Source organism: Enhydra lutris, unplaced genomic scaffold (assembly GCF_002288905.1).
Source record: "Enhydra lutris kenyoni isolate GAN:26980312 unplaced genomic scaffold, ASM228890v2 scaffoldscaffold22, whole genome shotgun sequence".
Lineage (NCBI taxonomy): Eukaryota > Metazoa > Chordata > Mammalia > Carnivora > Mustelidae > Enhydra > Enhydra lutris.
In genome coordinates this window covers 14,257,955-14,271,141 of record NW_019154106.1, presented here as the reverse complement: position 1 = coordinate 14,271,141, position 13,187 = coordinate 14,257,955, and the positions used below count along the sequence as shown (strand labels likewise).

Genomic DNA, 13,187 nt, shown 5'->3' with positions numbered 1-13,187 from the left:
AATGAAGTAAAACTTTAGGAAAGGGGAGGGAAATCATCCTTTAAATATATGAAAGAATACTCAATTTCATTCAAGAAAAAGGAATACAATTTTAAAGGACACAGATATTTAGTTTGTAAGAAACCCTAGGACACTTGCCCAATGTAATTTCTTGGAAACACACATTTTATATATTAATGGTGAGGGTGCACAAGCCCTGTGGGGAGGGATGGGACACCATCACTTATTTCTTGAACAATACAACTTGCACAAGTATGAATTTGTGCAGTTTTGTCTTTAGAAACATTGTAAGCAATTCTGCTGGATACATACCTAAGAGTAAGTGTCTCCAGATGAAGGCAAACTTCTAATTGGAGTACCCATGTTTTAATATCCATTTATTTATTTTTCTTTCAATTCCTTCAAATTATTTTATAGTTTATTGGATAGACTTTCCACACATTCTTATTAGAATTTTAATATTCAAGTATTTGACATATTTGATCCTATTTGCACAGTGGTTTTTGTACAATATTTTAAATATTTAATTATGTTTGCTTCTTTTCATAAAAACAAATTGATTTTTGTTTATTGACTGTATTCAGCAAACATGTTAAAATCATTTATAAACTATAATAATTTCATTGAAGATTCTGGATTATGTTCTGTGTATACATACATCTAAGTCCTATGACAGTTGTAGTTAAGTGTAAAAATTTTTACTCTGCCTTTCTTCCCCTTTTACACCCGCACTTAATTATTTTTTTTCTTTTTTAAAAACTTAATCACATGTAGGATTCTGTTGTCTAGATGAAAGTGTCATTGGTGAGATAAATGAGAGGCATAATGCCAGTTACAATGGGAAAATGTTTGTAATCTTTGATTACCCAAAATAAATTAAACACCGCTAAATACTGCAAATGCAGTTTTTATGCACATGATTGTATTTGATTTATTTCATTATTGTATATAATCTTAACAATGTGTTTCTTTTAATTTAACTGGTTTTCCCCAATAGAATATAAGCTACACAAAACTGGATTTTTGTCAAGCCATTTTGTACATTGTAGATTAGGCCCATCACCATCTGAGTACCCCTGAGTGACTACAGTCAGTGCCACATGAGATAGAATGATCACCAGCTGTCCCCTGCCTTAATTCCTAACCTCTTCATTTATGAGATACAATAAAGTGCTAATACTCTAGGTTAAAAAGTCTGTGGGTTTTGTTTGTTTGTTTGTTTGTTTGTTTGTTTATGCAGCAATGGAATACTGGAACAGAGGCATTCCATAACTGTTATAAAACCAACTTTCTTGGTGAATTTTCTTCCATTATTTCTCTAGATTGGAACCATACATAGACATTTGATCATCAGTTACTACTAACATTCTGAGCTCTGAAATCATGGTCTTAATTCATTGGTGTTGTATTTGTAAGATGATATTGGAACCATATCTATTTAGATTACAAAAGAACTAACTAGGTAAGTTAGGGAGTATCAAAGATAAATTAGTTCCTACAAGTATTATGTTAAAGAAGAGAGAGATTAAAAAAATGCCTCACTCATCACTTAATCCAGTATGATTGAAAATGAATCCAAATGAGTTGGCAGTAGTTAGTGGGAAACATCTGAAGGAAAACAAATAAAACTTGGCTTCCTTAATGGGAACATCTTACCACTTTTGGGGGGCAGTGTAATAATGCTCCTTTCAAATGTCATCTTTCTCAACCAGAAAGACTTGGCAAAAAGATGCAGTGAATGTTTCTAGCACAATTATTTTAATTTCTATTTATATTATCCACCAAAAGAATTAATAAAGTAAAAAAAAAATTTAGAGAATAGGTGATTCCATATTTGAGCAATATAAAAAAAATCGTCTTATTATTTCTCTGAAAAAACAAGGATGCATTCATGTTTTTGCATTAGTAAAAGGCATAAAACTCTGGGGATGTCACTATATGATTCTGCCGTATATTCAAATCATTTCTACAAATGGAAAATAAGGTTTACAGAAAAGCAGAACAGAAAGAGGCAAAAAAAAAAAAAAAATTCTGAGCTTGTTCAGATAACTAGTTCTAATTTCTCCTAATGGCTATCCATCTCCACTAGTTTAAAATATAGGGGGTGGAAAACTTAAATAATGTGTTTCCATACCAAAAGCTTCACAAATAACATTTTCGTTAAGGTTTTATTGTTCATCTGTTCTTAGATTAATTATAGGTTAAATTTTAAATCAGAAAGAGGCAACATCCATCTTTTGAATGGGTATAACTTCTAAAAATATAAGGTAGAATCATTCAAGAAGTTATTCTCCAAAGGCTTACCATACAATATTCTTTATTAGTTGATGTATTTTTTTTTTTAACTCACGAAAAATTTATATCTTAACTATTGGTAAAATACTAGAGTTTTGTATCACACATTCATTGCCCAGAAATTTCTCAGAAGTCCTATCTTGGTGATAAGACCTTATTTCCCCTCACCCCTTCATTGATGATTCTCATTTAAAAATGTAAAAGATGGGATTGGGAGGGAGACAAACCTTAAGTGACTCTTAATCTCACAAAACAAACTGAGGGTTGATGGGGGGAGGGGGGTTGGGGGGGGGGGGTTATGGATATTGGGGAGGGTATGTGCTATGGTGAGTGCTGTGAAGTGTGTAAACCTGGCTATTCACAGACCTGTACCCCTGGGGATAAAAATATATTACATGTTTATTAAAAAACAAAAAAAGCAAGAAAAATTTAAAAAAAGAAAAAAAATGTAACTGTGATGAGATAACAATTACAAAGACTGAACAAACAAAAACAAAACAAAACAAAAACTCTTTTGCTCTCTTTACATATTTCTTTACCTATCTAGACCTTGGGTACCACACTCCTGACTCATGATACTTCATTCTCTGCAACCATTTTTCCAATCTTTCACTGTGGATATATAGTTGAAGTATAATTCAGATTTCTCACTTTGTGGTCACTTTTTTAAATGAGAATCATCACCCCAGGGAGGAAAAAAGGATAGTTCAAAAACTTGATTGAAATAAGTCTATGCTGATGATACAGTAATAATTTTTCCATGTTAAACATATGGCTTCCTTCTTTGTATCTGTTTATTACTTTTTTTAAGTTTTTATTTCTTTTCAATTTAACAGTATTCATTGTTTGTGCACACACCCAGTGCTCCATGCAATACGTGCCCTCTCTAATACCCACCATCTGGTTCCCCCAACCTCCCACCCCTCACCCCTTCAAAACCCTCAGGTTTTTTTTTCAGAGTCCATAGTCTCTCATGGTTCACCTCCCCTTCCAATTTCCCTCAACTCCCTTCTCCTCTCCATCTCCCCATGTCCTCCATGTTATTTGTTATGCTCCACAAATAAGTGAAACCATATGATAATTGACTCTCTCTGCTTGACTTATTTCACTCAGCATAAACTCTCCCAGTCCCGTCCATGTTGCTACAAAAGTTGGGTATTCATCTTTCTGATGGAGGCATAATACTCCATAGTGTATATGGACCACATCTTCCTTATCCATTTGTCTGTTGAAGGGCATCTTGGTTCTTTCCACAGTTTGGCGACCGTGGCCATTGCTGCTATAAACATTGGGGTACAGATGGCCTTTCTTTTCACGACATCTGTATCTTTGGGGTAAATACCCAGTAGTGCAATTGCAGAGACATAGGGAAGATCTATTTTTAATTTCTTGAGGAATCTCCACACTGTTCTCCAAAGTGGCTGCACCAACTTGCATTCCCACCTTTTGGGACCTCATCAAGATTAAAAGCTTCTGCACAGCAAAGGAAACAGTCAACAAAACAAAGAGGCAACCCACAGAATGGGAGAAGATATTTGCAAATGACAGTACAGACAAAAGGTTGATATCCAGGATCTATAAAGAACTCCTCAAACTCAACACACACAAAACAGACAATCATATCAAAAAAATGGGCAGAAGATATGAACAGACACTTCTCCAATGAAGACCTACAAATGACTATCAGACACATGAAAAAATGTTCATCATCACTAGCCAACAGGGAGATTCAAATTAAAACCACATCGAGATACCACCTTACACCAGTTAGAATGGCCAAAATTAGCAAGAGAGGAAACAACATGTGTTGGAGAGGATGTGGAGAAAGGGGAACCCTCTTACACTGTTGGTGGGAATGCAAGTTGGCGCAGCCCCTTTGGAGAACAGTGTGGAGATTCCTCAAGAAATTAAAAATAGAGCTTCCCTATGACCCTGCAGTTGATGTATTTTTTGAAACAAATATAAAGTACATGACAGAGGGGAAGGAACAAGGATATCCACAATAATTTTTCTTAGGGAAATAGTATTGAGACATCAACTATTAAATAAGAAAGATGAATAACCAGTGAATTTTTTGTTGTGGAGAATAGACTAGCTCACTAAATATGAGATTTAATGAAAAAAAAATTTGTTTCTTATGGGCAGCAGAAATGCTGTGAATATATCAGAAATTCCAGCACAAAGCAACAAGCTCAGGTATGAGTAAGGATAATGGATGTACACAGTTTTCCCATTCACTAGTTGATGGATATTTGGATCATTTCTAGTATTGGAATAAATTGAATAAAGCTGTTATAAATATTGCAATAACTTTGTGTGAACATATGTTTTCTTTCATCTTGGGTATATAACACAAGTGAGATTTCTGGGATATTGTGGTAAGTGTATTTTCACTTTGTAGGAAACCATCAGATTGTTTTTCTAAAATGGCTGCACCACTTTGCTTCTTAGTAGCAAGGAGTGAGGGCTCCATTTGCTCTGCATCCTTGTGAGTATTTCTATTGTCATTTACTATTTATGCTTTAAAAATTCTAGTCCTTCTAAGGAGTGTATGAGACCATATTGTGGTTTTAAGTTATATTTCCCTAATCTCAAGTGCTACTGAACAATTTCTCATGCACTAAATTGACATCTGTATATCTTCTATGATGATGTGTTTATGTCTATTTTTATTGTTTATTTTTCTTTTATTTTCATATGATTGAGTTATTAGGATCTTTATATCTTCTGGATATATCCAGATATATACCTGCTCTTTATCAGGTAACTGTCTAGCAAATGTTTTGTACAGTATGTGGCTGGCTCATTCCCACAACAGTGTCTTTTACTAAGCTAAGATTTTAATTACAATGGACAGTTTATTATTTTTTCTTCTCCTTTGATTCCTGATTTTTGTGTTTCATATACAGAGTTGTGGCTAACCCAGGGTCACACAAGCATCTTTTCCTCTCTCTATAAATGTTATAATATAAGGTTTTATATTAAGGTCTAAGATCCATTTTGAGATGAGGTTTTTTATATGGTGCAAGGAATGAGTCACTGTCTCCTTTTTTGTGGTGTAAGGTTATTCTTCATATCCAACATGATTTTTTTAAGACTATCTTTTCTCCATGGATTTCCTTAGAAACTGTCAAAAATTAATTGATTATATTCTGTGAATGAAATTCTGAAGACTATTGCATTCCACTGATCTAGATGTCTATCTTTTCACCCATGCCATACTCTTTATTATTTTAGCTTTGTAGTAAATCTTAATGAATTCATGTGAATCCTTCTAACACTATTGTACTATTTCAAAATTGTTTTGAGTATCTTATTTCTTTTGAAATTACATATGAATTACCCTGTCAACTTCTGCAGAAATGGTTGTTAATTTTAATTAGAGTTACATTGAATGTGTGGATAATTTGGAATTGCATTTAATGAATAGATCCTTTGTTCATAATTGGACTGGCTACAAATACCATCTTCTCAGCTGGGATGCCTATGAAGTTTTTCTTCATTCCTTCATATCTTCCTCCCTCTCTTCTTTTCTCCCTCCTTTCTTTCTTTCCTTCTCTTTGCTTTCCTTTCCTTCTTTCTTTTTTTTTCCTTTTCTTTCCTTCTCTTTTCTTTTCTTTCTTCCTCCCTTTCTTCCTTCATTCTTTCCTTCCTTCCTCCCTTCCTTCCATCCTTCTCTCCTTCCTCTCTGTCTTCCTTTCTTTCTTCTCTCTGTACCTTTTTCTTTTTCTCTCCCTTTCTCCCTTTCTCTCTTTCTCTCTTTCTTCTTTTCACCCAGATTCTATGTCCAACATTCTTTAACTACTAATTTAGAATTTCTGAGTGTACAGTTCAGGCATCCATGTATTGTTTACAATTTTAAAAAATTAAATACATAAGTAGGTACTAATATATAGATTAGTGTATGGGATCCCAATGACAACACAAGACCATATACAATCAAACCATTTGACATTTATCTCTGCCAGATCTCTAATATTCTAATGTCGTACTATATAAAATATAAAATGGTCTGTACGGTGCACCATATCTCCTGTCCATACTTTCTATTCATGTATTTATATCCTATATCCTCTGTTACACTTTCAATGAACTTAACTTCATCTCTTGTACCACTTAGATGTATAGCCCTTTAAAAGTTAAATAAGTATGGTAAGCTTTATTAAGTGATTTTGAAGTATGTTCTAGGTTACACTTTCATATTATTTCATTACATACATGCTTACAGAATTTTGAAAGAATTAAACAGGTGTTATTCCCAGGAAGAGGAAGCTGGATTTTCAGAGAATTTAAGTCATCAACCCAATGGTACATACTTATTTAATATCAGAACCAAGATATGTTTTGCTGCATTAGATTTCTATTCCAGGCTTATGCATATTTTTTTTTCCCACTAAGGATCAGGTTATTCCAGAAGCCAAAGTGTACCATGTAACCATTTTTCTCATGTAGTTAATTACTTCAGAACTAGTCACTTACTTGTTATGGAAAAGAATTAAGTCATCTTGTTACTTCTCTGTCCCAGAAGAGAACTATTGTTTTTTGTCCTCGGGGCATTGTTGTGGACTTCAAGAAAAGCTTGAGAACCTGGCATACAAATCCAAAATCCTAATATTTATAGAGAACATTAGCGGAGTGAGCAGTTCATTTCCACAGGTAAGAGGAAAGGATTTTTATCACTTATAAAATATTTTAGAAGCTATGACCTTAAACGTCAAACTAGATTCTACATTTTAAATTTAGATCTGAGATAGAAAGTTCTAGTCAACTCACTGTTGAATTAAGAATTGAATGAGGGTATTCCAGGGAACATAGTAGGGGAACTGCTTCCATATACTGCTTCCAGTATAATGCTTCCATTATACTTAGGTCACTAGAGCTATAAATTAGAAAATTGCTTTAATTTCTTTGATGGGAGGTAACAGTGAGAATGAAGATAGTAGAAATAAATGGCTATATTCAAAATTTGGGAAATTTATTAAGTGGGAAAATTAATTATCAGCCAGCCATTGAGTATATGCCATTTGGGGATCATAAATCACCTTAAAATTTATTTTATTAGTTAGCTAATTGATCTACAAGCCACTGCAGATTTTTATTTTGTGTGCTTTAACATCATAGTGTACTCTAGCTTGATGATTTCTTAAAGAAATTCAAATACATGTAGATGTTATATTGTATTGATTCTAGGGGATAGCATTTCCAGAATTAGGGCATGTCACAATGAGTCTGCAAAATGGACAAGTGGAAGTAGCTTAAAATGTGTGACCAAGACTCCTGGACTTTAATCCTCCTTCTATTAGTAATTTATTGTGTGGGTTACATTAATTTACAGTTCTCACTGGTCCATAGTGTTCTCATTTTAAAAGGATCCAAATTATTTACTTTGTAGGTTGCACAAGATGAAATACACAAAATCCCTAACCTCTCTTAACCACTTTATAATTTGTGGTAGTTGCCATCATAGTTTGGTTTCTTCTCAAGCTTAGTGTTTATAGTACAGTTCTCATGGGTGTCCATACGGTCTGTTTCTAACTGTGTTAGGGCTGAGGAACTCATTTGACTTTAGTTTGGGATCTATATTTTTGCCTTTCAAGCTTCTGTCTCAAAGCAAAATCAGCTAGATAAAAACAATCAGTTTTAATTTCTTTAAATATTAGTTAACAGAAAGGCCTAGTTTAAAGAGCCATCTTGGATGAAATAAATGAACCTCATATTTTGTGTCTACATAATTTGTCTAATGGGGCATTATTTAGCATAAAATTTACCTTCATTCATAAACTACCTTCCTGTCCTACACATATGATCAGATATCAAGAGTTATGGGAAATTATTATGGATAAAATGATGAGGAGGATTTAAATAAACATACTATTATTTTATTGAAATGCCCAAAGTCAGAATGCAGTGACCTAGATGCATTTTTAAGATATGTGATACCATAGAATATTGGGATCCACTGGATTTAGTCTCATGAGAATGGTATTTTAATATGTAAGTGTCATATAACACACATATGACTAATAAAAGAAGAAACACTTGGGATCTTTCATTGCTCAATGCTTGGATGATAAATTGATTTTATAACTCCCTATTTATTTTGCTGTAGTTAAATAAAATTTGGAAGTAATGTATCATATGTATGCATCCCTCACATATAACAAACCCTTTACTAAAACATATTTCAGTGCATGTCATATAAAGTGCTCTGCAATCACATGATATTCATGTAGCTGAACAAGACATGGGCAAAAATTTTGGTCCATCTTATTCTTTGGTTAGTAGGATAAAATTAGTATTCCCCGGTCATATTAGGTGTAAGTCTGAGATTTAAATGCAAAGTTTTAGACTCAAAGTATAATGTTCTTCATCTTCCACAGGTGTACTACTTGAGACACATCAGTTAAGTAAAGATTAGAATTATATTGAGGCTGGAATTTCCCATATGTATGTCAGTCAACATGTATTTTTTTAATGGATTCCTTAAGTAGACCACCTATTAGTCCAATTTTCAAAATTTGCTTGTATATTTTCATTTCTTTTCACTCTGCTTCTTTCTATCTGCTTGATTCCTATTTTGTACCTGATTCTCCTTAGTAAATGTTTTTGTATGCAATACATGGATTCTGGAAAGAGAAAGAGAAAACAAAAAACTTGTTTAAATATAAATGTATGTTTTGATGGTCAAACAAACAATACATTAATATGTTTTAATGTTGCTAGTTGATGGTTTTATAAGTTACTTCGTTCACATAACCATTTATACTAAACTAAATTTTTTTGTAAAGCATTTGTGTGTGCATGTGTTCTCATGAGTAAAGTATGAATTATCTGAATTGACACAGATGTCAATATTTAGCTTAATTACATTTTTTTGCTCTGTAATTCTCTGAGGATCAGATAAACTTTTTTTTTTTTTTTTTTTTTTTTGGTTTGGTAATCCCACATTTAAAAAGCTTTTTGTTCTATATATTTAGAAAAATTTCCACATGAATCTGGGAGGAATTTTTGAGAGAAAATAAAGAAATGTGGATTTCTTCTCCTTCTAATAATAGTTTTAAGCTGATTTGCTCATTCTATCCTTGATGTATGGTGTCTCAATATTACAAAAATAAAGTATGTTTCCTGTTAGGAATATAAATCATTGCTACTCACTGAATTCAACCCAGTCTATGCACTACAGATTTTTTACTCCTTTATAAATATTGGTCTTTGACATACTGAGGAAAAACAGGATTCACTATGATAAAGTCTTGCTTCTAAATATGGTAGGTCCAATATTTAATTATGTTTCAGGGTAGGAGACTTTCAGTTCAGATACTAGTGACACCTCAACATTCTGTTTGTTATACACTTTCCTTTCTTCATGCTCCACTGAGTAAAAGACAGTCTGACAGCACAGAAAGAGCAATAATTATTACACTATGTTGTGGCTTATGTAAGGATTTTATTGTTTTAGTGATCACTTCTATAAGCAGTTTTATTATCTATTGCTAGTTGAAATTTATTTTATAGTAAATATAGAAAGTCTATAAGCAACTGTAACCTAGAAGAGGAGTGACCATGAATTATATTTCATAGAAATGTATCTGAAAATATACCCAAGGACTTTTCAGGGATGATGACTATATGTGCAGAGAAAAATCTTGAATTAATACTAAGTTAAAATTTGAAAAACAATAACAGTAAAATAAACAGTGACAATAATAAACAGGTCAAGCAAGGGCAACTTACTGATGTTTGTTTTAAGAAAGGAGACGAAAACAAAAAAACAAAAAACAAAAAACATTGCTCTGTTTTTGTTTGCAAACAAGGTACTTCTAGTTTCATAAGGTCTTTGGTTCTGTTCATTACTGTTCTCAAGAAATGCTAATGAAATGACGCAATAGCCAGAAAACCAGACATAAAACAGTTTGGCTGGAAAAGGCTGCCCCATATGACAAATTGAAAAATAAGTCTCTTTTCTTAGCAATCTGGAAAACTTAGAAATTACATAATTTTCACACTGATTTTTCATGTAAACCCAATCCAATCTTGTGATGTAAGTGTATTTGCTCCCATTTCACAAATTACGGACATTATGGAAAGGCATTCCATGCACCATGGGATATCTAGGATTAGTACTCAGATGCCTATTTTCTATTACACATTTTTTTATTCAAAAACTCCTGTATTAAGGTGTCTTTCTGAATGTGAAGATCATGTAATATGAAAACAAGAGGTATTAAATTTAACGGAAAATAAACTGGACGTTAAATCACGTAAGGTGCCACTATTTTTCACATAGCAAATATTGCCAACAATGAAATCAAATAATGTATTTAATCTGTTTGTACAGGGTAATGCATCCACTTGGACCACATTTTTTCATCTCTGCCTATCCCTTCAGGACCAAAGGTATCCATACGTCCTTGTAAGAGACAGATATGAGGATATGACTGAGTAGATTATATATTCAAAGAAAATTGTCTTTAAAACCTATAAATAAAAATTGAAATGTCGGCGGTGCCGTCAGATTTACATTTTTACAGGATTCAGATGGAAAATGTGACTCAAGTCACCACGTTTATTTTGATGGGCTTCACAGATGATTTTAAGCTGCAAGTTTTCCTATTTTTACTATTTCTAGCAATCTATCTTTTCACTCTGGTAGGAAATTTGGGAATGGTTATACTGGTCATTGGGGATTCGCGGCTCCACAACCCCATGTACTATTTTCTGAGCGTGTTGTCATTCCTGGATGCCTGCTATTCCTCAGCTGTTACCCCCAAAATGTTAGTCAATTTCTTATCAGAAGATAAAACCATTTCATTCCCTGGATGTGCAGCAGAGATGTTTCTCTTTATTACTTTTGGGACCACGGAATGCTTTATTTTAGCTGCAATGGCGTATGATCGCTACGAAGCAATCTACAACCCTCTCCTGTATTCTGTTAGAATGTCCCCCAGAGTCTACGTGACACTCATAATTTCCTGCTATGTTGCTGGTATCCTGCACGGTACTTTACACACTGTGGCTACTTTTACTCTATCCTTCTGTGCATCCAATGAAGTTAAGCATGTCTTTTGTGACATCCCTCCTCTCCTGGCCATTTCTTGTTCTGACACCCACATAAACCAGCTTCTGGTCTTCTACTTTGCCGGATCTATTGAGATATCCACAATCGTGATAGTCCTGGTCTCTTATGGTTTCATTCTGTTGGCCATTCTGAGGATGCATTCTGCTGAAGGGAGGCGGAAAGTCTTCTCTACATGTGGCTCTCACCTAACTGGAGTGTCAATTTTTCATGGTACGGTTCTCTTCATGTATGTGAGACCTAATTCCAGCTATGCCTTGGATCATGATATGATAGTATCAGTATTTTACACAATTGTGATTCCCATGCTGAATCCCATCATCTATAGTTTGAGGAACAAAGACGTGAAAGACGCAATGAAAAGAGTATTTGGTAAAAACTGGTTTGCCAATAAAGTATGCTTTTCACGCTAAACATCAAGTTGAAAGAAATTAAGACTGATGTAATTGTCTTCATATCAAAACACTATGAATAAATTGTTTCGTTTTCATTTATTAGTGTCTTTCTATTCATAATGGACATTTTTAAGTAAAGATCAGAGTCAACTCATTGCCATTGGAGTTTTTACACATGCAGAAATTGTGTCATCCATTTGCTTCTCTGGACTGAATAAAGGGAAACCCATCTAAGATGGAGTGAGGAGGCCAGGAAGAGGAGTATTACAGCCTACCACTTGTGGTCAGCAATAGAACAAATGGGAAGAGATGGATCTTGTATTCCCAGCAGAAAGAAGTCTACCCTTTACTAACCTTAACAAGAGGAAGAGAGGTTTCCTCCTCCCCTGCAACAGCCCAGCCAGTGAGAGACTGTCACAACCCAGCCAGTGCAAAACCACTATTCTTGGAAATCTCAATTTAATCCAATAGACTTTTGCTTATAACAGTCCTTCCCACCTCCCGCCTTCCTCTATAAAAGAACAGCTCCTCTCTTTTGCTATCCAGATTTGCCAATGTTTTTACATAGCCTGCATGGCCCAAAGTGCAATTCTCTGCTACTCTTGAATGAACCCATTTTATAAAGTAATCAGCTGTTTTATTTTTAAGGTTAGCTCTCCTTAATTATATATGCACATAAACATGCATGCATATAAAATATCATGCTGATGCTGGTAGTATTGGTTTACTAGGGCCACCATAACAAAGGTACCACGGACAGGTTGCTTAAACAGCAAATTTTTATTTTCTCTCTCTTCTGGATACGAGAAGCCTAAGATCAAGGTGATGCCACGGTTGCTTTCTCCTGAGACCTCCTTTCTACATTTGTAGATGGTAGTCTTCATCCTTTGTCTTTAAGTGATCTTTTTTTTCTCATGTCAGTGTCTTAATCTCTTCTTCTTACAAGGTAAATAGTCATATTGGACACAATGTCATTTGAAGCTTATTAATCCTCAAAGACCCTATCTCCATATACAGTTATATTCTGAAGTATTAGGGGATAAGATTTCAACGTACATTTAGTGGGTTTATTTACAGGCACATATACACATACACACTCGTGGAGTCACATTTGCATGTCATCTTTACATTACGTTATATAGTATTATCTTTCATCTCCATATAACTCAAATTGGATAGGCACCTGTAGTTGCAATTATAAGTAAACATTATACTTTTATCTGACTAACTTGTGCAAATATCACTTCATTAATAGCAAAACCACCACTCACATAATCCCAATTCACTTTTCAAGGAGTCATTCGCATCTGATTCCAGATCAAACAGTCTGCTCTAACCTTGAATCTGTGCGTTGGCAGCAATCCGATCACAGCCTGACTCTGGGTCCACAGAGTGTGTGTTCAAGTGCCTGGTGACATTAC

General features: G+C 34.1%; 1 protein-coding gene across 1 annotated transcript; it reads left to right on the top strand.

Annotated features, from left to right (window-relative positions):
* Positions 1-10,791: 10,791 nt before the first annotated feature.
* LOC111149873 (olfactory receptor 1094-like) lies at positions 10,792-11,806 on the top strand. The gene is given in 2 exon segments (XM_022507175.1): positions 10,792-11,766; positions 11,768-11,806. Coding segments are annotated over 2 exon segments (1,014 nt in total).
* The last annotated feature ends 1,381 nt before the right edge of the window (positions 11,807-13,187 follow it).